Raw genomic sequence first — 23,259 nt, forward strand, 5'->3', positions numbered from 1 at the left:
CTGAGCTCTAAACCCCAAAGCACCTTCTGTGGCGTTTGCCCATTTCTGGATTTATTCTGCCCTCTGCAGCCTGGTTTGCCAGGCTCCCCAGGCCACAAGCCTCTCATGGTTACTGTCACAGATAGCCCCGTATGGCTCAGCTTTGCACTGGGGAAGAAAAACAACCAACACCCCTGTTGCCTTCACAGCTTATAGTGGGGTGCATCACATACCAGCTCATTTGCTCATTGCAGCAAGGCAGGTATCACAATTCCATTTTACAGATGGGGAAGCTGAGGTGTAAGAGGTAGTGTCACCTGCTTAGGCCTCACAGCTGGTGAGAGCTGGAGCTGGAGCCTGAAGACAGGTCTGTATTGCTCTGAGCCAGATACAGGCTTTTAGCATCTCCCTGGCTGCTTTGCCCGCCAGAGCTGCTCCAAACACCCCCTCATTCTGATGGGGATAATGAAGGACCTTAGTGATGATTTTTCATCTTTGATGTTATACAGTTATCCATTCTGCTGAGCATCTACTGTGTCCCGGCATTGGGGATACAGGTACGGGGAGTCCCTGCCTCTGGGGACTTAGCAGTTTCCTATCCTTACAACAGTCCTCTAAGCTAAGTATTATAGTCCCATTTTACAGATAAGAAAAACTGAGGCCCCTCAACTTAAGTAGCAGAGTAGTGATCTGATCCCAGGTTGCCTGATTCCAGCACCTTCAATGGCTTCCTCTGTGCACAGCGCCCTCTGCGAAGCCCCACTTCCCTCCTCCATGGGGTAGCGTTCGGATGGATGGTTAGTAACTGGTACAGCATAAGTCATAACAATCTGGCTGGTTGGCTGGTGCATATGCACTCAGGGTCGGCCACCATCCCCACCTCTGGATTTAGCCAGCGAATACAAATACGCCAATCATTTGTCCCGGGTGCACTGAGCCACATTTGTCTGTAGGAAGGAGACCTGCCCTCCTGTCTTTGGGGTCACGACCTCAGTTGGAGGCCTCAGGTAACGCTGCAGTCTTCTTGTGGCAGAGGAAGGAAGCGGAGCCCAGAGAGGGAATGTATCTTGCCCAATTTTCACAGCACATCAGGGGTGGGGCTCTGAGTGGAAACCCCAGGGCCTGAGTGGCAGGACCTCATGGGGGCTGGGAGAGGCCAAGGCCACTCCTATTTCCTGGCGCTGCTGCCACATTAATAACAAACAAAAAGAAATGCCAAAGCGGAGTTAGGGAATTGCAGCATATTTTGAATTTTACATTTAAATCATAATACAACATAATTATGCCAGTTTCAAGATAATTACAGGTTTTATAAAAAATATTAATTCATAGTGCACTGCAGGCAGTGAGATTTGGGAACGGAAAGCCTGTTTTAAGTCGCACAAGGAAAGACATTTCTCAGCCCCGTTGGTGGCTTCTGTAGCTGCATAACTTCATTTGGGAAGGGCAGCACGGGTCCCAAACCAAGGCCCTTCACAAGTGGTAGCCAGGTCCAAGAGCCCTGCCTCATCCCCCTTTCCACCCCTGGAGAAGCCCTTGACCTCTTTGGAGCTGCCCGGCTCCTTAGTGGATGGCCTGGGGCAAAGGAGGGGCTGGGAACAGAGTGGGGTACTTTTCCTGGGATACTTGAGATGTTATCTGCAAGCTGGGGCTGCCCCTGCCCAGCCTGAGGGAGTCTTCAGGAGATCTGCTGAGGTCCATGGGGCCCCTGCCTGGTTTGAGGACATCCTGATCCCTTTTGGGCAATTCTCTCAGCAAGCAGTTAAGGAGAGGAAGGGCGTGGAGTCAGGGGTCTCAGCTCACCCAGCCCTGACTCCTTGTCCTTCTAGTGACAGGAGCAGGGGTCGAGAGCCTGAGACCCACAGTAGCGGCCAGGCCCCCTTCTACAGCTGCCATCCCTGCCTCGGGTTTTGCCCTCAGAGGTACCCTCAGAAGGTGGCCAGACAGTACTTGATTTTGCAGAAGAAGACAGTATAGCCTGGGATAAGGGATCCACCAGGTCACATGGCTCTTTAGAGGTCTTGCTTAGATTGCACTCAGGCCTCAGAGACCCATGGAAAAATGTCAGAGCGATGTGGGGCCCCGTCCAGTTTACCACTGGGGAATTGGAGGCCCAGAGAAGTGAAGTGACTAGCCCAAGGGCACACAGTGAGGAGTGGTTGATAGAATCTCACATCTCCCGACTCCTTGACCAGAGGAAGCTCCCCAAACTCCACAACTCTGGATCTAGTGACCTCCCCACACCAGGCTGTACTTCCCAGCACCCCCCTGCACCCCGGTTCACCCCAGAAAGGGAAAGGACCTCTCAGCGCATCACCCAACAGGGCAGCAGCCCAGAGTCTGAAGTCCTGGTTGCCGTCCTTCCTGTCACCTGGACGCAGAATATAAATCACCCTTCGCGGCCCTAATCATCGTTCTATAAATATCAGAGTCTCATTTCAGAGGGGGAGCGGGAACGGCAAGCTCTTTTGCCTTCCTGACTGTGTTTAAAATCTGATTTAGAATTAATTTCCTTTGGTTGTCCACCGGCGGACACCTTATTTGTCAAATCTCCGGCTCTTTGCGGGGGAGAGCAGAGAGGTGGCCGGGGCCGCAGGCAGCTGCTGGCCTGACAGGCGGCCTGGGCAAGGTGCCCTCGGCAGGGGCAGGAGCCCCTCCTGGCTTGCGGCCCGACACCCGGGCACACGCGGGCTCCGGAAGCACCCCGGGTCGACAGGCAGGGCCGGGCCCCAGCCCAGAGCTGCTCCATCTGTCTCAGCCATTAATTCCCGGCCCAGCCTCCAGGTCTCTGGGCTCCCTGAGGCCTGGTGATTAGTATTCTTATTAAAGATTATTTTATTTTCATTGCGTGGATTAATCTGGCCTTGACATGTTATAGCCATATGGGTATTAGCCGAGCGTGTGAGAACTGCCGACTGGTGAGCCACAGCGGCGCAGCTATCTCTCAGCTCTGGGATGGTGCTGCGAAGACAGGGGGAAAGGCCATAGCTCCAGAGGCTCCCCGGCCTGGCTGCACGGCCTGGCTCTGCTGGGAACCTGGGGCAAGGCACTCAGGCTCCCTGAGCCTCTGTTTCCTCTTCTGTCGAACAATTGTAAGAATTCCAGCTACATCAAATTGTTATAACAACAAGTGCCAGGCACTGCCCTGGCATGAATTTATGTGTCTTCACTCATGTCATCCTTGCCATCTCCCTCTAAGGCGGGTGGAATTATGATCTCCACCTTACAGACGAGGAAACTGACTTCCAGCAACTTGCCCAATGGCACCGAGCTCAGATAAAGGGGGTTAGGCAAGGACAGGAACCCAGGCACTGCTCCCAAGTTTCTGCTCAGGCCTGACAAGGACCAGGTGGGCCCTGGAAAGGGTCAGAGACTTGCAGGACCAGCTGTGGTTCTGGCTTCCCTCAGGCCCCGCATCATGCCATGAGGCTTTGTTTGTCCGTCTCCCAATGCCCTGGAAGCTCCCTAAGGGCAGGCCCAGCTCTTACTTCTCTTGGGTCCATAGTAGAAGCTCAGTAAATTTGGAGAAAGGAATAAATGAGGGAGGGAAGAAGCAAACGGTCTCCGAGGTGTTAATCATTGTGGACTGGATCATTGCAGTGAGGATTACTGTTATTCAGCTCAACAACAGGTTCAACAAATATTTGCTGACAAAATGCAAAGCCCTCTTCTGATGATGCCACCCCCAGTGGCCCCCGGGGCTCAGAAGGAGCCTGCACCCCAGGCTGTGCCCCAGGACTGAGCCTCCCGGGGGGCTTCTAGGAAGAGGAGGCGAGATCACAGTGTGTCAATCAAGACTCCCCGGGACTCCCAGGTCCCAGCGTTGAGCTCAGCCCTCAGGCAGGCCGGAGCCCTCTGGGGGTCCTTTGGAGGGGAGGGAAAGATGTCACAACACTGGGAGGTATTTTCCCGCACCCTGCAACTTACAAGCCCTTTCTGGCTCTGCAGCCTTCTAGAGTGTGAAGCAACTTCAGGGCATTGCCATTTCTCCTGACTCCAGGTTTTCTCTCAAGTTTGTAGAATTGTACAAATGAACCTGGTTTTAGCTTTTATAATAAAGAGATACAATCAACATCCAGAGAAGAAATGCTCTGCAGTGGCGTGATGTCTTTGTAAATGAAGCTTATCTCAGGCACTAAGTTTTCCAGAACAGGATCTAGTGGAGGGAGAACCACAGTGAACTTCCTGGTGGTCCCTGTTGCAAAGGACTTCAGCTCCATGGATGCACCCGGGAGCTGCCTGGCTGGGTGGCATTTGGTCTCCCTGAACCTCTAGGGTTTCTGCCCAGAGCAGGTAGTGGTGGGATCCACTCAATTTGAAAACTCCTGCCTGGAGTTTAATAGCATCTGCCCAGGGCTAGCACTGGACCAGGTTCTGGGACATTGAGATGAATAAGGGAGTCCTACTCTGTTTGCAAGGATCTGCCCACGAGGGCCTCTCAGTCTAGAAAGAGAGTCAGACCCCAGACAAGCGAGTACAGCCATAGTGTTGCAGGTGGTGAGGCCAAGCAGGGGCTGCAGGAGCAGGGCGGGGAATGGTCCTTTCTCTCTCTCTGTGTGTGTGTGCGTGTGTGTGTGTGTGTGTCTAGAGTTCCAGAAGGGACAGTCAAAATTAATCTTAAAAGAGGACCTCAGTAGGTGGACAAAGGAGAAAAGGCATCGCAGGAAGAGGACACAGCATGTGCAAAGGGCCTGAGGCAGGAATCAGTCAGCTGGGTGTGGGGATCAGCCAGTGCTTTAGTTTGGCCTAAGGATGGGGGTGAGGGGTAGCACTAAAGGAGGCTGCAAGTGGGTTTTGGCCGGGCAGGGAGGGATTTGAACACCAGGTTTCATTGTGTAAGCCCTGGGGAGCCTGTGAGGTGCGAAATAGGCAGTGACTGTCTGAGATGTGCATTTTGGAGTCTCCCTCAACCGAGGGTATCCCCCTCCCTACACAGTGGACTTGTTCTTTCTTTAGGCCACAACTCAAATATCATCTCCTCCTCTGGGAAGTAGCTCCTCCCACCATTTACCCTTCCTTCTCCTTAGCCCCCTCTTCTCTCCCTCCCTCCTAGCAGTGATCACAGCTGAGAGCCAGTGGCTCTGGTTCACAGCCCCCGGAGCCCAAACAGGCCTGGTCCAGAGTCGCGCTCATGAACAGTGGTTGACTGAAAGCATGATCATGCAGGCAGCTGTGGGGTGGAGGCAGGGCTGGAGGCTGAGTCTGAAGGCTGCTGTGGGTGAGAGATGAGGTAGGGTGTGGCAGAGGCTGGAGAGAGGGTCAGTCCCAGCCACAGTGACAGTGACAGTGACAGTGACAGCGTGGGCCCGGGAGGGGAGGAGCCTGCACTTCTTGGATAGTCACCCTCCCACGGGGAGCTTGTAAAACAGATCCCCAGGTACTGGCCCTGGCTCTTCTAACTCAGCTGTCTGTGGTGGGGCCAGGAATCTGTATTTTTACAGAGGTGGCTCCGTGTCTGCCCGTGTTTGGGAGCGATGGGTCTTACCACGTGTCCTCGCCTTTCTAGTCGCATTCCCAGCACCCCCATCCCTGGCCGGCTTCCTCATCCCACCCAAGTCACTCCCAGGGCATTTGATCCTCAGCCCCATGGCCCTGGCCCCTAGGCTGGTGTCCCACCTAAGGACCAGTGTCCCATAAAGGACAGAAGGACAGCATCTCCACCCCTAAAGCTGGAGACAAGGCCTGGGGGAGGGATCAGAGGAGGGTGGGAGAATTTGGAGACGCTCGGGGTGGGGCTGACTTGGAGGCTGGGACTCCCATGTCAGGGTCTTCACTTCAGCTCTGCCCTGACTGGCTGTGGAAGACACAGGCCCCGTCTGCACTTCAGTTCTGCCACCTGCAAATGAGGGCGGCACTGGGCAGTGCTGAAGGTCTGCACCTCCGTCCCTCTGGGGGACCGCCAGGAAGCTGCGGGCCCCAGTGCGAGCTGTCCCCAAGGCCTGCCAGGGTGGCCCTGCTGGCTCACGTGCAGCCACCTTCTCCTCCACAGCCTGTGAGCTGGGCTTCTACAAGTCAGCCCCTGGGGACCAGCTGTGTGCCCGCTGCCCTCCCCACAGCCACTCCGCAGCTCCAGCCGCCCAAGCCTGCCACTGTGACCTCAGCTACTACCGCGCAGCCCTGGACCCGCCGTCCTCAGCCTGCACCCGTGAGTACCACTCCCAGATGCCAGCACCCTTGAGCCCAAGACTGGGCCGGGCCACTAGTTCTCTGCTGGTGGGCAGGGGCAGGTGGTTCTCTTGGGCTAGAGGTCAGACTGGGGTCGGGGGGTGACTCTGGCCCCTCCATGGTGGCCTACACCTCTCTGGGCTCCCTACCTCTGCCACGTGTCACCTACACTGGAGGGCAGAATGGAGCTGGCCTCGCTTCCTTCACCACACTGAGCAGTTTTTGTCATCTTTTGATCTAGCGGCGATGCCGATGTCCTGGGGGCCAGGTGGGCAAGCCAGGGTGCTGGCCTGTGCAGAGAGGGTGAGGGTTAGAGCAGCAACCCCTCCATCACCACCATCTTTGATGAACTTGTTGGAACTACTGAATGCTGAGAGCTGCCTTAAGTGTGTATAGTGTGTGTGCGTCTGTGTGCACACATGGAGTTTGCATGTCTGATTCTGTGTGTGCCCTGGGCCCCCTGCAAGGATTGTGTGGCTGCATGTGTCTGGGCAGCTGCTCTTACAGATGACGCCTGTATCGTGTTTGGATGCCTGCGTGTAAATGTGTGGTGTGTAGTTGAGCTCACATATATAAAGGATTCCTCACATATATTAAGGATTCTTAGGAGGAGGGGTGTGTGTGTGTGTGTGTGTGTGTGTGTGTAGGTGTATGTACATCTGGGTACCTGAAAGGGACTCAGAAGCCCTTGTAAAGCTTGAACGAGGGTGTCTTGTGAGCTCAGCACGTGTGTGTGCGCATGTGCACACCTGGCTCTGTAAGGGTGCCTGTGCCTGGAGAGGGTGTGGCTGCATGTGCACCAGCCCTGCGGACCTGAAGGTATGGGAGGGATTCTGTGCCCATGCCTGCAGGGCCGCGTGACTGTCCTACCTTCTGCTGATGCAGTACCTGGGTTCTCTCCTCTCATCTGTCCTGACGGGCCACTCATACTCCCATTCCAGGCCTGGGGAGGGACCACAGCCTGCTCAGCCCAGCCCAGTTGCCAACCCTGGGCTCTTGTGGTAGGGCAAGAGGCGCTTCAGACTGTTCTGATTTTGCTCTGAATCTACCCAAGCACCGACGCCCATCTCCCTCTCCCATACATCCATCACCACCCAGCCCCAGACTCCCTGCACATGGCAGGCGAGGGCCCAGGTGCATTCATGCCTACATGCTTGTGCACATACACACAGACACACACACCCACCCTCCCTCCACTGCCCTGCCCAGATCTGTGCATTTTCCCCATGTGGGACCTGTTGGGGCAGAAAAGGTGGCCAGGTGACAGGGTGACAGCGTGGGCTCCTCAGGCAAGGCGAGTCTGGCCCCAGGTCATGGACACTTGCGTGGAGCTGGCTGGACTCTGGTTTCTTTCCACACCCACGGTTCAGTGCCTTTAGGTTCTGGGAAGCTTAAGACTATAAAGGCTGATCTTTTAGTATTCTATACCCTTCAGATGTTAAAATTCTCTTCTCTTCAGATTGTAAGATTCTGATTCCAAGATCTTACAATTCTGTTTTCTGAAGATCTAAGATTCTCTGCCTGGGATTCTGAAAACTAGAATTCTGAGGCCAGGGGCCCCCACAGACCCCCATGCTCTCCTCGCTCAAACCCCCACCCCAGCCCCTCATGCCCCAGCCCCACGTCCTGGTCTGCTCAACCAAGGGGCCACCCCTCCCTCTCCAGAGTCTTTGTGCTGCCCAGACAGAGGCTCCCATGCCCGGGGTTGGGGAGGGGTTGCTTGGTACACACAGCCATGGGGATATACAGTGGGCTTCTGGGGACCTCCACTTAATCCTGCAGTGCGTGCTCAGTGGCATTTTATATCAGATCCAGCTCAGAAGGGTCAAGGAATGAATGTGGCTGCAAATGCCTGGGTCACTTACACACGGGGTGGCTGCTATGGGCGCCCCCGGGACTGTGCGGTCTCTCTCCCGCTCTGGGCAAGCACTGGGACGCCCAGACCCTGGGATCACCGTGGCCCTGATGGGCGGGGTGTATGGGGTCCCAGGGTTCCGTGCCCAGACTCTGACATTGTGGTCCCAGTCTGATGGCAGAGACACAAACTCTGCCGTTGGGGAGGCTCCAGAGGATGGAGTAGATGTGACCCTATCCTTAAGGAGCCCTAAATATGGTGGGGAGCCCTTCCCTTGGGGAGTCCCAGGTCTGACGATAGGAAGACAGGACGGCCCAAATAAATAACCACTGCCCCACCTGTCATCCTCTGCCCTCAGGGCCGCCCTCGGCACCAGTGAACCTCATCTCCAGTGTGAATGGGACATCGGTGACTCTGGAGTGGGCCCCTCCCCTGGACCCAGGTGGCCGCAGTGACGTCACCTACAACGCCGTGTGCCGCCGCTGCCCCTGGGCCCTGAGCCGCTGCGAGGCGTGTGGGAGCGGCACCCGCTTTGTGCCCCAGCAGACAAGCCTGGTGCAGGCCAGCCTGCTGGTGGCCAACCTGCTGGCCCACATGAACTACTCCTTCTGGATCGAGGCCGTCAATGGCGTGTCCGACCTGAGCCCCGAGCCCCGCCGGGCCGCCGTGGTCAACATCACCACGAACCAGGCAGGTAGGCGGAGAAGCTCCGGCCCGTAGCTTCCCGGTCCCCCAGCTTCCCCTGCCCCAGGCCCATCCAGGGATCAAAGCTCTGCCGGGACGTGCTGTGGGCCTTCAGGCAAGTGCCTCTCTGGCCCTGCCCTTCTCACCAGGACCCAGAGCTGGAGGCTCTTCATTGCCTTTAGAAAAGTGGAACATGTTCTATCAGTAACAGAAATCCCAAAAGCTCAGAGGGCAGGCTAGTGTGGCTGTCGAAAGCCTAGGTTCCAGAATTTTCTCTCTCTGTGCCTCTGTTTCCTCCCTGGTGCAATGGGAATAATAGTACCTGCCCGAGGTCCTCTCAGGAGGCTTAAATGAGAGGAATGAAATTGCTTAGCCCAGCACCTGGCCCGTGGTAAATGCTCAATAAATGTCATTAAAAAATAAAATCACTCTGATGATCATTTTCCAGAACAGCTGCTACAGCTGCCCCTGGGATAGACTTGGCTTCACTGGCTTGGACCACAGTCATTTATCCATCAGTTTCTGGCCAGCTGGTGGGCAGAATTCACCCCAGAACCTCTTTCTTCCCAAACTCTGGAGGATCCTGCCTGTTAAGTGACAGGCTGGCCCAACAGCCCGCCCAGGCAGCTTCCTATTACCAGCCACCCTCACCTGTGCCCAGGACCCTGAGGCCCCCACCCACCATCTCCTCCCAAAACCACGCAGCCCTGGCCCCACAGACACTATGCCTACCATGTCACAGAGGAAGAAACTGAGGTCTGGAGAGCCACCCAGGGCCACCTGACATAGGAAGTGGCAGAGGCAGGGCTCAAACCCAGGTCTGTGTCACTCCCAAGTGAAGCAGGTCCCCCCAACTCTGAATCCAGGGAATGCTGTTCCCTGGCGCCAGGGCCTCACCCCTTCAGAAGATTCCCTCATTCTACAGCCCTCCTGGAGCACCCACTAAATGCCAAGCACGGTGCCAGGTGCTGGCAACACAGAGAAAGCGACCTGTGTGCCCCATGGTAGAGCCCAGCCCTTGCCCACCTGTCTCTAGGCACCTGAGGCCCCTGGCAGGCTGGTCCCAATGGAGGGGAGAGCAAGAGAAGCCCACAGCATTCCGGCAGCCTCCAGGAAGCCCCAACATTAAAGAGGAAACTGGACCCTGCCTTGAACCTGCCTTCCCTTCCAGCCACCAGACCGTTTCGCTTCCCCTAAGACCCTCTCTGTCCGCACCTGGCGTATCTGCTTCCTCTCCCCTGTGGGCCTTCTCTGCATCTTTCCTCACCTCTCCACAGAAGTCAGCAGTGCCACATGGCCCGATCCATGGGCGCCCCTCCCCCTTTCATTTCCTCTTCCTGGGAACACTTTTCTCTTGCTCCTGTGTCCCAGCCCACCCCCATTTTCCATCGACCTGTGTGGCCTGTCCCTCTCATTTTTGTAACCCCACCTCCTCTAAATGGCCTCTAAAGGCCACAGGTCCCTGGGAATGTCCTGGGCCCTCCTCTCTTTCCTGTGTGCCCAGATCCATCTTTTCTGGGTGGCTGTTTCAGGGCCCATGACTTTGAATTCCATCTTCGTACTAACAACCCCAACTCGCAGTCACCAGCGCAGACCTCTCCCCTGGGACCCAGCTGCCCTCTCCCGTCTCCATTCGGTTGTGTGAAACACAACCCTGCCCCACCTGCACCTGCCCCGCCCTAGGACGTGGCACCCCCAAACCCAAGCTGTCATCCTTGACTCTCATGCATGTCACATCCATCCGCCTGAAAGCCCCAGGGGCCTCCCTTCAAAATGACCAACTGACTTCCACCCCCCCCGAGTCCATGCCTCGACCACCACAGGAGACCCCTCTTGCCTCACCCCCACAAGACATTCTCCACACCACTTCTGAGTGAGCTTTAAAAATAGAAGTGAGGGCTGGGCGTGGTGGCTCACGCCTGTAATCCCAGCATTTTGGGAGGCCAAGGCAGGAGGATCGCTTGAGGCTAGGAGTTTGAGACCAACCTGGCCAACATGGCAAGACCCCATCTCTGCAAAAAACTTTCTTTTTTTGAGACAATGTCTCAATCTGTTGCCCATGCTGGAGTGCAGTGGCACAATCACAGCTCACTGCAGTCTTGGTCTCCGGAGCCCAAGTGATCCTCCCATCTCAGCCTCCCAAGTAGCTGACCAAAGGCACACAGCACCATGCCCAGTGATTTTTTTTTATTTATTTTTTTATTTTTTGTAGAGATGGGGTCTCCCTCTATTTCCCAGGCTGATGTGAAACTCCTGGGCTCAAGTGATCCTCCTGCCTCAGCCTCCCACAGTGCTGGGATTACAGGCATGAGCCACCGTGCCCAGCCCCCCAAAGTTTTGTAAATGAAAATACGTGAGATCAAGCTGTCCTCAAAGCCCTTCACAGCCCAGGCTGAGTGCACATGCAATTCAGACATTCTCATGGCCTGTGGACCCACATGGCTTCGCCCCCGCCTGCCTCTCCAGAGCACCTCATTCCCTGGCTCACTCTCTTCTGGCCACGATGGCCTCCGGTGCCCCTCGTTGAACACGCTGGGTCTTTCCCTGCTGCTGGGCCATGGCCTGGCTTCTCCTTCGGAATGACTCGCTCTTCCCCTGACATTCCCATGCCTGGCTCCTCTGCCCTGGAAGCTCCCCCGACCATCGCAGCTGAAATGGCCCAGTGCCCTTCCGGGCCCTGCAGACATCTTCTCCATCACAGCACCCCTTCCTACCTTTCTAGCACCAAAAGAACCCCCATTCTCCTGTTTATTGGACGCCCTGTCTCCTTTCCTGGGACAGAAGCTCCTCAAGGGCTGTCTTAGGCACCGCAGTGCTCCCGGCTCCTAGCCCCATGCCCAGCATGTGATAGGCACTAAGGAGTTCTAAAGGATCAAGTGACAGCTCTAAGCAATTGGGGAGGACTGTGCTCAAAGACCACCTGCCCCTCCTGTCTCACCATCGCCACTTCTCTACAACCAGCTTCTCCCTGGAGCACTCCCGCTCTGGGCCCTGGTCTCACTCTGTCCACCCCCATCCCACAGCACCTCCTGCTTTAAGAGACACACCCTGTGTGTCCCTTGCAAACAGTGGCCTCATCAAATCCTCCCCTCCCCCTGGCAGGTGGTGCTCATTAGCTTCACTTTATAGAAGGGGACCTGGCATCCACAGACAGCAAGTGACTCACCCAGGGTCCCAGCCAGCAAGAGGGAGCCCAGTCCCGAACCCACGCCTGGCTCCTGGGCTGGTGGGCTTTCCCCTGGACCACACCCTTCCAGTGCAACTCTGGAGCTGCTTCTTAATTTCTCATGCCAGAATCATCAGCAGCATTTATTGGGCACCTACTCTGTGCAGTGCCTGCCCTCAGGGAGCTCCGAGTTATGCTGGGGATGCCCAGACATGAGGGAAGACTTAGTCACGTAGGGTAGAGAGTCAGAACTCGGAGTGAGCAGAGGGGAGGAGGAGGCCTGAGGGCTGGAGGGGCAGGAAGGACAGCGCAGTTCCCTCTGGCTGTGGCTGTGGCTGTGTCTGACGCCTCCTAGCAGGCTCCCCACAGGGCTGACCGCACCTGAGCCAGGAGGGAGGGATGCATGAAGAAAGGCATGGGTGACTCCATCAAGGAGGGAGGGATGGATGGGCAACCAAGTGTGAATAGCTGGGGCTCAGCTCACCCCCTTCCCTCCGCGTCCAGAGTTGTCCCAGCTACGCCCTCCAAACCCAGGCAGTAAGGGGCCCGTTCCTCCATGCTACACTTCTTTTGCCTGACCTTTCGTCCTTTCTCAAGCACTCCCAAGCAGCTGGCCCATGCCAGGCCCTGGGCTGGAGAGCGAGACTCAACCCGCTCCTTGGCCAAGCCAACCCTAGCATCCCAGACCATGCCAGGCCACACCAACCCCAGGGCACTGACCCCAAGTGGCCACCAGTGATTTGTTGGGAGAACTGGAGGGTGCTGGCTGTTCTGGGGCTGGGGCAGGACCGTCAGGAAGCTGAGCAGGGCTGGAACCAGGATCCCCGGGTGGAGCCTGGGAAGGGGTGGGAGAGAGGCCACCCCTTGTCTCCCATCCGCCCATCTGATGGGATTGGCCGCCCCAGCCCCGTCCCAGGTGGTGGTGATCCGGCAAGAGCGGGCAGGGCAGACCAGCGTCTCGCTACTGTGGCAGGAGCCTGAGCAGCCCAACGGCATCATCCTGGAGTATGAGATCAAGTACTACGAGAAGGTACCACGGGCAGGACTGAGCGGGCGGGGCTGGGCCATCCGGGCAGGGCCCACTGACCACCGTCCCGTGGCAGGACAAGGAGATGCAGAGCTACTCCACCCTCAAGGCCGTCACCACCAGAGCCACCGTCTCCGGCCTCAAGCCAGGCACGCGCTATGTGTTCCAGGTCCGAGCCCGCACCTCAGCAGGCTGTGGCCGCTTCAGCCAGGCCATGGAGGTGGAGACTGGGAAACCCCGTGAGTGCAGGGAGGGGGCGGGTGTGGGCGTGGAGCAGCTCAGGCACCAGGACCCTGGGGTAGAGGGGTGGCCGAGAAGAGAGCTAGTGCGGGCTGAGCTGGTGCCAATGCAGGGTTTCTGCTCTCCTTGCCCTACCAAGTGGTGTTGTCGGAGTTTTTTTATTTAATTGAGACAGTTTCACTCTGCCACCCAGGCTGGAGTGCAGTGGCGCAATCTCAGCTTGTTGCAGCCTCCGCCTCCTGAGTAGGGTTCAAGGGATTCTTCTGCCTCAGCCTCCACAGTAGCTGGAATTACAGGTTTGAGCCAACACACCCGACTACTTTTTTTTTTTTTTTAGACGGAGTCTTGCTCTGTCGCCCAGGCTAGAGTGCAGTGGTGTGATCTCGACTCACTGCAACCGCCACCTCCCAGGTTCAAGCAATTCTCCTGCCTCTCCTGAGTAGCTGGGACTACAGGCGCTCCCCCACCATGCCCAGCTAATTTTTGTATTTTTAGTAGAGACGGGGTTTCACCGTCTTGGCCAGGCTGGTCTCGAACGCCTGACCTTGTGATCCACCCACCTCAGCCTCCCAAAGTGCTGGGATTACAGGCATGAGCCACCGCTGCCAGCCTAATTTTTTGTGTATTTAATAGAAATGGGGTTTCACCATGTTGACCAGGCTGGTGTTGAACTCCTGACCTCAGGTGATCCACCCGCCTTGGCCTCCCAAAGTGCTGGGATTACAGGCATGAGCCACTGCACCCGGCCTCTGTCGGCATTTTCGCAGATGAAAAACCAAGGCTCAGAGAAGGACAGTTGCTCGCCTAAGGCGGCAGAGATGGTGACAGCCCCCCACACACAATGGCTGGTACTGAGATCTGGGTCTCAGTATCAGGGTCTGGGACCAGCAGCATTGGTCTCACCTGGGGACTTACTAAAAATGCGAATTCCCAGTCCTCACCCCAGCCCTTCAGAAACCCTGTGGGTGGAGCCTAGCCATCTGGGTTTTAACAAGCCCTTGGTGATCCCCAGGCACTGTCACATTTGGGACCCTCTGGCTTCGACGCTGTCCCTTTCACTCTCCTGCCCCAATCTCCAGCCTGAGTCAGGGTCTCCTGTATGTGCACCCACCGCGTGCTGGAGCTAGGACAGAGATAGCAACCGCCCACCTGGCACTCGCTGGGCGTCTGAGTGCCTCCGGTGCTCGTAGGCCTGGCACCCCCTCGAGACCACCCAGATGGGAATCCTGAGCCCTCCATCCTATGTACTGTGTGGCCTCGAATCATTTCCTTGAGTTCTCTGCGCCTCAGCTTTCCCTCTGAAAACTGAAGATAATGCTGGGGTCTCCCTGGAAGGGATGTGGGGAGGGTTTACTGAGGCTTGAAGGTACAGCTCTCAGCACACTCCGTGTTGTCACTGTCAGGATAACAGGAAGGACAGGCGTTTATTGGCTCAGAGGACACACGAGTCTTCCCCGGTCCCACAGCCCCAAGAAGCAGCGGCACCAGCATTAGGAAGCCGGGGCATCCAGGTCTCGGGAGCTTGAAGAGGAAGCTTAGGAGAGGGTGGGGTGGGAGTAGAGGAGGAGCTGGCCTGCGCCCTGACTCTGGGCTGGCTCCTGGCTAAGGAGGCTCCCCACTGGCCCCAGAGTCCCAGCCAGGCAGGCTCAGAGGACTGCCAGACCCCTAGGCCCAAGGCCAAGGCTGAGAGCCTGGTCCCCCAACCCTGGCTTTCCCCTGCAGGGCCCCGCTATGACACCAGGACCATTGTCTGGATCTGCCTGACTCTCATCACGGGCCTGGTGGTGCTTCTGCTCCTGCTTATCTGCAAGAAGAGGTGGGTGGTCTGGCCCAGCCACACCCAGCCCCTCCTCTCAAGCGCTGTACCTCCTGCCTGCCCGCAGCCCCACCGAGCCGGTGGTCCCCGTGTGCCTGGGGCTGGCTCACTTACAAATACATCATCTCATTTAACCTAATGACATGCCAGTGATGTAGAGATTCTGACCTCACTTTGCAGATGAGTAAATTGGGGATCAGAGAGGCTAGGCTTCTTGCCAGAATCACACAGTTGATAAATGCCAGAGCTAGGACACGAGCCTAGGTCTGTCAAACTCAAGCCTGTACTCTCAGTTACTTTGTCCTCTCCACTCCATTTTGGAGGGAGGTAGAGACAGGATAGTGTGTGGGCTTGGGGTCCCAGACAATGAGGATCATCTAATTGATGGAGAAATGGTGACCCAGGGAAGGGAAGGGGCTGGCCAAGGTCACCCAGTGTCGTTGGCCACAGAAGCCTCATCTTCCAATGCCCCACCAACGGTGGTTTCATATAACATTGGGCTGACAGCATCGTAGACTTTGCCAAGAGGGTCAGGTGGACTCGAGGGCATTTTGAGGATCGCACAGTGCTTGTGACCATCACGGCTGTCATAGTTTAGTTTCCCCTGCAGACTTTGTAAGGAGCAGGAGCTGACCTGTCAGGGGAAGGGCATGAAGAGAGAAGCCATGACTCGTCCCCTGGTTGGGGTCAGGTCCTGGGCTAGGGATGGCCTGGCCTCAGGCAGGGCGGTGCCCTCCTCTGCAGGCACTGTGGCTACAGCAAGGCCTTCCAGGACTCGGACGAGGAGAAGATGCACTATCAGAATGGACAGGGTGAGTGCAGGGGCCCAGAGGTCTGGGGTAGAGGGAAGGCCACAGGGAGACCCAGTGCTGGACTAGGGGTGGCACAGATGGGAAGGAGGAAGGTGCCCAGTGGAAAGACCAGAGCCTGAGAGACAGACTCCAGGATGTCACAGAGACCTGGTGTCCCAGAGGGCAGCACCGTTCATGCCTCTTGGACTCTCAGACTACATTCAGGATGCTAGAGATCCTCTCCCCAGGGAAGGGCACACATTTGTATATGATTTCGGAGTGGGAGTTCATATACTCTTTGACAATGAACCCCTACTACGGAGAGATTTTCAGGATCCTGTAGAGATCCCAGACAATAAGGCGAATCTGGGGACGCCTCCCTCCATGCCCCACTCCTGTGCCCATGGTAGACATTAGCATCAAGCATGGTGCCAGTTCCCACCAGGCCTGGGTGCAGCCTCAGACTCCTCCTTAACTACTTTTTATATTTATTTATATATTTATGTATGTATGTATTTATTTATTTATTCTGAGATGGAGTCTCACTCTGTCACCCAGGCTGGAGTGCAGTGGCTCAATCTCAGCTCACTGCAACCTCTGCCTCCAGAGTTCAAGCGATTCTCCTGCCTCAGCCTCCCAAGTAGCTGGGATTACAAGCGTGCACCAACACTCACTGCTAATTTTTGTATTTTTAGTAGAGACGAGGTTTCACCATGTTGGCCAGGCTGGTCTTGAACTCCTGACCTCAAGTGATCCACCTGCCTCAGCCTCCCAAAGTGCTGGGATTACAGGCGTGAGTGAACCAACGCGCCTGGCCAGAAACTATTTTCAATGAATCAAAGCTGACCCTTGTGGCAAAAACTTACTTTTGCTACATCCCTACTCCAGAACAATTGAGAAAGATCTCAAGGACTGTAAAAGTGACCCCAGAAAATGACAGACATGCCCAGAACCCTCTGGAGACTCCACAGCCCCGTAGAAACCCCAGAGCGACTCCAGACACCCCGCTTTCACGTGGGAAGTACTTATGGGGTGCGTGTTGTTTTCTAGCACATCCAGAGATTCCCAGAGACACCCCTTACTCCACCCAGACCCATCCCAGGCCCAGGGACTGCTGGGAGGGAAAAATCCCTCCTGGGACCTACTGAAGGGCCTCCTCCCGCCCCTCAGCACCCCCACCTGTCTTCCTACCCCTGCATCACCCCCCGGGAAAGCTCCCAGAGCCCCAGTTCTACGCGGAACCCCACACCTACGAGGAGCCGGGCCGGGCCGGCCGCAGTTTCACCCGGGAGATCGAGGCCTCTAGGATCCACATCGAGAAAATCATCGGCTCTGGTGAGTCTCTGGGGTTGTGAGGGCAGGGACAGCACGGGGCAAGGTGGGGGTACCCAGGGCAGAGGAAGCGTGTGACCCAAGGGTCTGGCAGGCCCAGGGGGCACAAGGGCCTGGGAGCCTGGGGGAGTCTGAGGGTCCCACTGCCCCCCCTCCCCACCTGCCCCTCTCGGGGCCTGCAGGAGAGTCCGGGGAAGTCTGCTATGGGAGGCTGCAGGTGCCAGGGCAGCGGGATGTGCCCGTGGCCATCAAGGCCCTCAAAGCCGGCTACACGGAGAGACAGCGGCGGGACTTCCTGAGTGAGGCGTCCATCATGGGGCAATTCGACCACCCCAACATTATCCGCCTCGAGGGTGTCGTCACCCGCGGTAGGTGCCAGGCAAGGACAGCCTCCCCCTGCAGTGCCCCTCCTGCCTGGACAGGCCTCTGGGTCCATCCCCTCATCCATCCTGCTCTGCCCCACCTGACCCTGTCCTCTCGGTTCAGGTCCCCAAATGACTCGGGGTGCCCAGAGCCTGGGACCCCAGTGGAAATCCAAGGCCCCCTGGGGCTTCCAGTGCTGGCACAGGTCCTGGGAGGGCAGTATGCTCCTGGGGTCTCTGATCAGCAGCCCTGAGCCCCAACCAAGAGCCACCCTCTCCCCACTGCCCGCCCCAGGCCGCCTGGCAATGATCGTGACGGAGTACATGGAGAACGGCTCTCTGGACGCCTTCCTGAGGGTGCGTGTCCCACGTCTGCCTCTTGCATGGGCTTGGGGAGGGAGGTCCAGTCTGGGTTTTGGGAGCTAGTGCAAAGCCCTCTAAGCCTCCTCCCTGGCTTGGACACCACAGGCCGGGGAGTGGGAGGCAGGTATAGGGAGGAGGTCTTCGAGGTCAGCCAGTCAAACTGCCTTTCGGCCCCCATTGCATGAAAGTCCCTCTGCTCCACGGGGTCCTGCTGCCCCTCACGCAGGCTGAGGGAGGTGCCTCTGTAGGAATCCAGGCCCCACCCAGCTGGGGGACATGCTGGCTGTGGTGGAGACGGTGGGATTCCCAGCTCCTGCCCTGCAGTTTCTTTGCTGGGTGCTCTTAGGCACAGAGCTTAACCTCTCTGGGCCTCCATCTCTCGTTCCACAAAATGGGTAAGCTGTCATTGCTGCCCCACCTACCTCGCAGGGTTGCTGTGAGGGCAAATGAGACCAGGAGAATAACCCTTAACTGCAAGGTGCTTCAGAAGCATGGAGCAATTGGTAAATTGCAAAGCGCCATCTAGAGCATCCTACAGATGGGCGGGGTTCCTGTTCACGGACCAGGCGCCTCACTGGGCCTTCCTGAAGCCCAAGCCGTGTCCCCCTGCAGACCCACGATGGGCAATTCACCATCATGCAGCTGGTGGGCATGCTCAGAGGAGTGGGTGCCGGCATGCGCTACCTCTCAGACCTGGGCTACGTTCACCGAGACCTGGCCGCCCGCAACGTCCTGGTTGACAGCAACCTGGTCTGCAAGGTGTCTGACTTCGGACTCTCACGGGTGCTAGAGGACGACCCGGATGCTGCCTACACCACCACGGTGCGTCGCCCACACTCCTTCTGGCTAGACTGGGGAGTGGGGAGGTGGCGCCGATGGCACCCAGGGCCCGACAATTCTGCAAGTAGTTGAATGAAGTTGGCAGTTTCGGGGTGGCCCTCAACCTGGGGCACATCCTGTTTCTCCTCTTCACGCCAGTGCCTTCATCTGGGAAATGGGAACAGCCTTGCCTGCCTTTCCTCTGTCACCAGGTGGCCAGGGGAGACCCCAGGGCTGGTCCCCATGGTCGCTCACTCACCAGGAGACTTGAGGAGGATTGGAATCTCCCCGAATTGTACCCAGACTCCACATCTGTCTCTAAAGTTTGCCTAAAACCCAGCTGTTTTCAAACGTGTTCCATGGGGATTTGGACCTCTCTAGAGGTGCTTTAGGGGCGGCCTTAAAGGCAGGAGCTGAGTGCACAGGGGTCAGTTTCCACCCTGCCCCAACAGGAGCCCTCCCTTAGCCTCTGTCCCACAGCCTCTGAGTAAGGTTTCCCATGGAGAAGGATCCTGTGACAACAAAAGAAAGAAGGAAGGAAGGAAGGAGGGAGTGGAGAGAGGGAGGGAGCAAGGAAGGAGGGAGCAAAGGGAGAGAAGAAGGGAGGGAGTAGGGGAGGAAAGAAAGGAGGGAGAAGGAGGAAGGAAGAAGGAAGGAGGAGGAAAGGAGGGAGGGAAGGAGGGAAAGAAAGGAGAGAGGGAGGAAGGAAGAGGCAAAGGAGGGAAGGAAGGAAGGTGGAAAGGAAGAAAAGAGGAAAGGAAGGGAAGGGGAGGGGAGTGTGGAGAGGAGGGGAGGGGAAAGGGGAGCGAAAGGAAGGGAGGGAGGGAATGACAAAGGGAGTGGGGGAGGAAGGAAGGGAGGGAGAGAGGGAGGGAGGGAGGAAGGAAGGAAATGAAGGAGAGAAGGAGGGATGAGGAAAGGAAGGAGGGAAGGGAAAGAAGGAGGGAGGGAGTGAGGGAGGAAGGAAGGAAGTGGGGGAGACAGGGAGGAAGGAAGGAAGGAGAGAAGGAGGAAGGAATGAGGGAAGGAGAGAAGGAAGCAAGGAGGGAGGAAGGAGAGAAGGAGGGAGGCAGGAAGGAAGGAAAGAAGGAGGGAAGGAAGGGAGGGAGGAAGGCGGGAGGGAAAGAAGAAAGGAGGGAAGGAAGGACAGAAGGAGGGAGGGAAGGAAGGCGGGAGGGAAAGAAGAAGGAGGGAAGGAAGGAAGGAAGGACAGAAGGAGGGAGGAAGGAAGGAGGGAAGGAAGGAAGGGAGGAGGAAAGGAAGGAAGGGAGGAGGAAAGGAAGGAAGGGAGGAGGAAAAGAAGGAAGGGAGGAGGAAAAGAAGGGAGGAAGGAAGAGAGGAAGGAAGGGAGGAGGAAAAGAAGGAAGGGAGGAGGAAAAGAAGGGAGGAAGGAAGAAGGGAGGAAGGAAGGAAGGAGAAAGGAGAAGGAAGTGGGGGAAGAGAAGGAAGAGGAAGAGTTGGAAAACGACTAGGCTGTGGCCCCTGAGCCCCCTTGGTTTGTGACTGGTACTGGCTGAGCACCTGCTCGTGCCAGGCATCTCACTCCTTCCTTCCTTCGTCTTCACAGCGGCTCTTGAGGGGCCTCCCTCAGGACAGGTGCTCTGGGAAGGTGGGGGCTGTGTTGTCCCTCTGGACTGGGAAACAGAACCCCAGTGTTTAGCTCTCTGACTCAGAGGGCTCGGGGGACACCTTGCCAGGCCTGGGCAGCCCCTCGACTCTTGTGTGTCCATCGCAGGGCGGGAAGATCCCCATCCGCTGGACAGCCCCAGAGGCCATCGCCTTCCGCACCTTCTCCTCGGCCAGCGACGTGTGGAGCTTCGGTGTGGTCATGTGGGAGGTGCTGGCCTACGGGGAGCGGCCCTACTGGAACATGACCAACCGGGATGTGAGTACCGGGCCCTGGCGGGGCCGCAGGTGGTGAAGACTTGGGGTGCCAGGAGGGACGGCTGAGCCCAGCGCTGATCCCCCGCAGGTCATCAGCTCCGTGGAGGAGGGGTACCGCCTGCCCGCACCCATGGGCTGCCCCCGCGCCCTACACCAGCTCATGCTTGACTGCTGGCACAAGGACCGGGCGCAGCGGCCTCGCTTCTCCCAGATTGTCAGTGTCCTCGACGCGCTGATCCGCAGCCCGGAGAGTCTCAGGGCCACCGCCACTGTCAGCAGGTGCCTCGTGCCCACCCCAGCTCCTCGAGGCCCAGCTGCCTCCCATTATTGCCCCAGATCTGTCCCTGGGACAGTTTGGCCCTGACATCTGGACCAGGCCCAGCCTGGGCCCCCGGCCCCTGCCCTTCCTGACCCCTTCCTCAGCCTGCCTCTTCTCGGGGGTCCAACCTCCCGAACCCCCTGGCCACTTACCAAGGGCCCCTGTGCCTTAGGTGCCCACCCCCTGCCTTCGCCCGGAGCTGCTTTGACCTCCGAGGGGGCAGCGGTGGCGGCGGGGGCCTCACCGTGGGGGACTGGCTGGACTCCATCCGCATGGGCCGGTACCGAGACCACTTCGCTGCGGGCGGCTACTCCTCTCTGGGCATGGTGCTACGCATGAACGCCCAGTGAGTGATGGGTGGGGCTGGGGGCCCATGCGTGTGGGGGCAGGGGCGGGGACCCAGAGGCAGGGCCGCCGGGGAGGCTACAGGTCCAGATCCATGGCCCTGGCTGCATGCACGGCTCCCAGCCTCCCAGGCCCAGCTGGCCAGCAGCACCCTTCCTTCACAGAGACGTGCGTGCCCTGGGCATCACCCTCATGGGTCACCAGAAGAAGATCCTGGGCAGCATTCAGACCATGCGGGCCCAGCTGACCAGCACCCAGGGGCCCCGCCGGCACCTCTGATGCACAGCCGGCAAGGCCCAGGTGGCCACCAAACACTCCGCAGGTCATGCCAGCGGCAGAGGACGTGCGGGGCTGGCAGCAGGCAGGGCGGCCCCAGGCCTCTGCCCTCCTCTCGGGCGCTAGGGGGGCTGAAGGCTCCGCCACAGGACCTGGAGTTATCAGGGGTCAGGTGCCTGGGAAGGGGCCTTTGGTGACCACCCTGGCCAGGACACCCGTCCCCCAGGGCAGGTGCCTTCTCTTTTCCGGAGCCTGGGGCCTCCACGCCACAGAGTCCAACAGGGACGTCACTCGCCTGCCTCTGTGTGTGTGTGTGTGTGGTGGGGGGTGATCTCACAAGGTCAGGGGATCCCGAGTGAACAATGTGTGATCATGTGTGTCCACCCCTTCGGGTCTCAGCATGGACGTATGCATGTTATGAGCATGTGCGTATCTGTTAAGCCTGGAGGCACATGTGGGTGATGGTGGATGACGTGTCATGAATGAGGAGATGTGTGAGCAGGGAACTCAGTGTGTGACACCACCAGGTCCAGCACCCACGGGGACGGGGGAGAGGCACACCCCTACATCCCCGCACACCTGGAGGCTGGAGCCAGGGGCCACTTCTGAACTGCACCAGCACCAGGCCCACCCTCATCTCTGCCTGGGTGAGCCCACCCTGGCTGTATCTCAGGTCTGGGTCCTCCCTCTAGCCGAGGAGGCCACCTGCAGCCTCCACCCAGCTCCCACCGCTGCTTCAACAGGAAAACAGGGTTCCTGGCCAGTCCCACTGGCCGCCTTCATGGAGGCATCATGGCAGAGCACATGAGATGCCCTCAGCTGGGCTTGGCTGCCCGGCCAGGGCCAGGGGCTCAGCAGCCCCCTCTAGCCTCTGATGCCTTCCTTCCACGGCCCAGGTCTCCTCACTCAAAGTCCCTTCGCTAACCTTTCACTGCCCAGCCCTGACACCTCCCCCTTGTCCCCCAGGCCTAGGATCAGGGACCAGAGGATCCTAGCTTCTCAGCCCCCAGCCCAGCCCTTTCTGTAGCATATGGGGAGACTGAGGCCTGGAGAGAGGGGTGATGCCCCGTCCCAGGTTGCACCGCAACCAAGTGGCAGAGTCAGGGCTCCTGCCTCCGGCCAAGGCTCTTGTCCCCATACACCATCCCACATGGGCGCTGGGGGTGGAGGTGCCCTGGAAGCCCCGCCCCCTCACACTGACCTCCCCCTTACGGCCCACCAGGGTATGTAAATATCTCTTTTCTACCATGTCAGAATATTTTTTCCTCACTCCTGACAATGCAAAAATGGTCTTCAAAGCACATAAAAAGCACCCAGGGTGATAAAGCCCCAACCCGGAGGCCATTGGCAGACAGGGTAGCAGGAACCCCACTGTGTGCCCCCTGCCAGCCCCAGAGGGAGGGGCGAGCCCAGTTCCCCAGCCCTGCCCCCCCTCCCCATAGCCAACACAGCTATCCCGCGGGGACACCAGCACTGAGCCCCCTCTCCCTCCTGCAATAATTCGGGGAGTCTCAGCCCCATCCAGGTGCCGCGGCCAGCTCTCTACACCTCTATATATTATATTACTATATAGCCGAGCTGTTCTTCCTTCCTATGGAAGTCGGAAACATGGTCAGAACACGATCTGGGGCGGGGGGAATCCTGTCTTCTTCCCCACCCCCACCCCACTCTTACCCGGTTTCTGGGCTCTGGATCCTCACAGTCATGGAGGCACCATGGGCCTGGCACTTGCAAAAGTGTGGCCCCTGACTCTAGCGTGGGGTCCCTCTCAGGGTCCTAGGGACCTGCCTCTATGTGGTCTCCATCCTGACTCTTGAAATTACCCACAATGAGAAT

At 57.9% G+C, this 23,259-nt stretch overlaps 3 protein-coding genes across 11 annotated transcripts in view; all 3 read left to right on the plus strand.

Annotated features, from left to right (window-relative positions):
- The window catches only part of EPHA8 (EPH receptor A8), a 32,714-nt gene extending 10,132 nt beyond the window's left edge, over nt 1-22,582 (plus strand). For both annotated transcript variants that reach the window (XM_050790470.1, XM_050790480.1), the window contains exons 3-16: nt 5,969-6,124; nt 8,358-8,693; nt 12,755-12,879; nt 12,953-13,115; nt 14,839-14,932; nt 15,677-15,744; nt 16,894-17,058; nt 17,238-17,423; nt 17,713-17,774; nt 18,393-18,602; nt 20,335-20,484; nt 20,572-20,762; nt 20,975-21,148; nt 21,312-22,582. In XM_050790470.1, the coding sequence (XP_050646427.1) occupies nt 5,969-6,124; nt 8,358-8,693; nt 12,755-12,879; nt 12,953-13,115; nt 14,839-14,932; nt 15,677-15,744; nt 16,894-17,058; nt 17,238-17,423; nt 17,713-17,774; nt 18,393-18,602; nt 20,335-20,484; nt 20,572-20,762; nt 20,975-21,148; nt 21,312-21,426 (2,195 nt within the window). In that variant the 3' untranslated portion in view covers nt 21,427-22,582. The remainder of the gene's footprint in view (nt 1-5,968; nt 6,125-8,357; nt 8,694-12,754; nt 12,880-12,952; nt 13,116-14,838; nt 14,933-15,676; nt 15,745-16,893; nt 17,059-17,237; nt 17,424-17,712; nt 17,775-18,392; nt 18,603-20,334; nt 20,485-20,571; nt 20,763-20,974; nt 21,149-21,311) is intronic.
- The window catches only part of C1QA (complement C1q A chain), a 431,051-nt gene that overhangs the window by 370,500 nt on the left and 37,292 nt on the right, over nt 1-23,259 (plus strand). The gene's annotated exons all lie outside the window — the stretch shown is intronic.
- Nucleotides 1-23,259, plus strand: part of C1QC (complement C1q C chain) — a 110,206-nt gene that overhangs the window by 41,162 nt on the left and 45,785 nt on the right. The window lies entirely within an intron of this gene.

This window comes from Macaca thibetana, chromosome 1 (assembly GCF_024542745.1).
Source record: "Macaca thibetana thibetana isolate TM-01 chromosome 1, ASM2454274v1, whole genome shotgun sequence".
Classification (NCBI taxonomy): Eukaryota; Metazoa; Chordata; class Mammalia; order Primates; family Cercopithecidae; genus Macaca; species Macaca thibetana.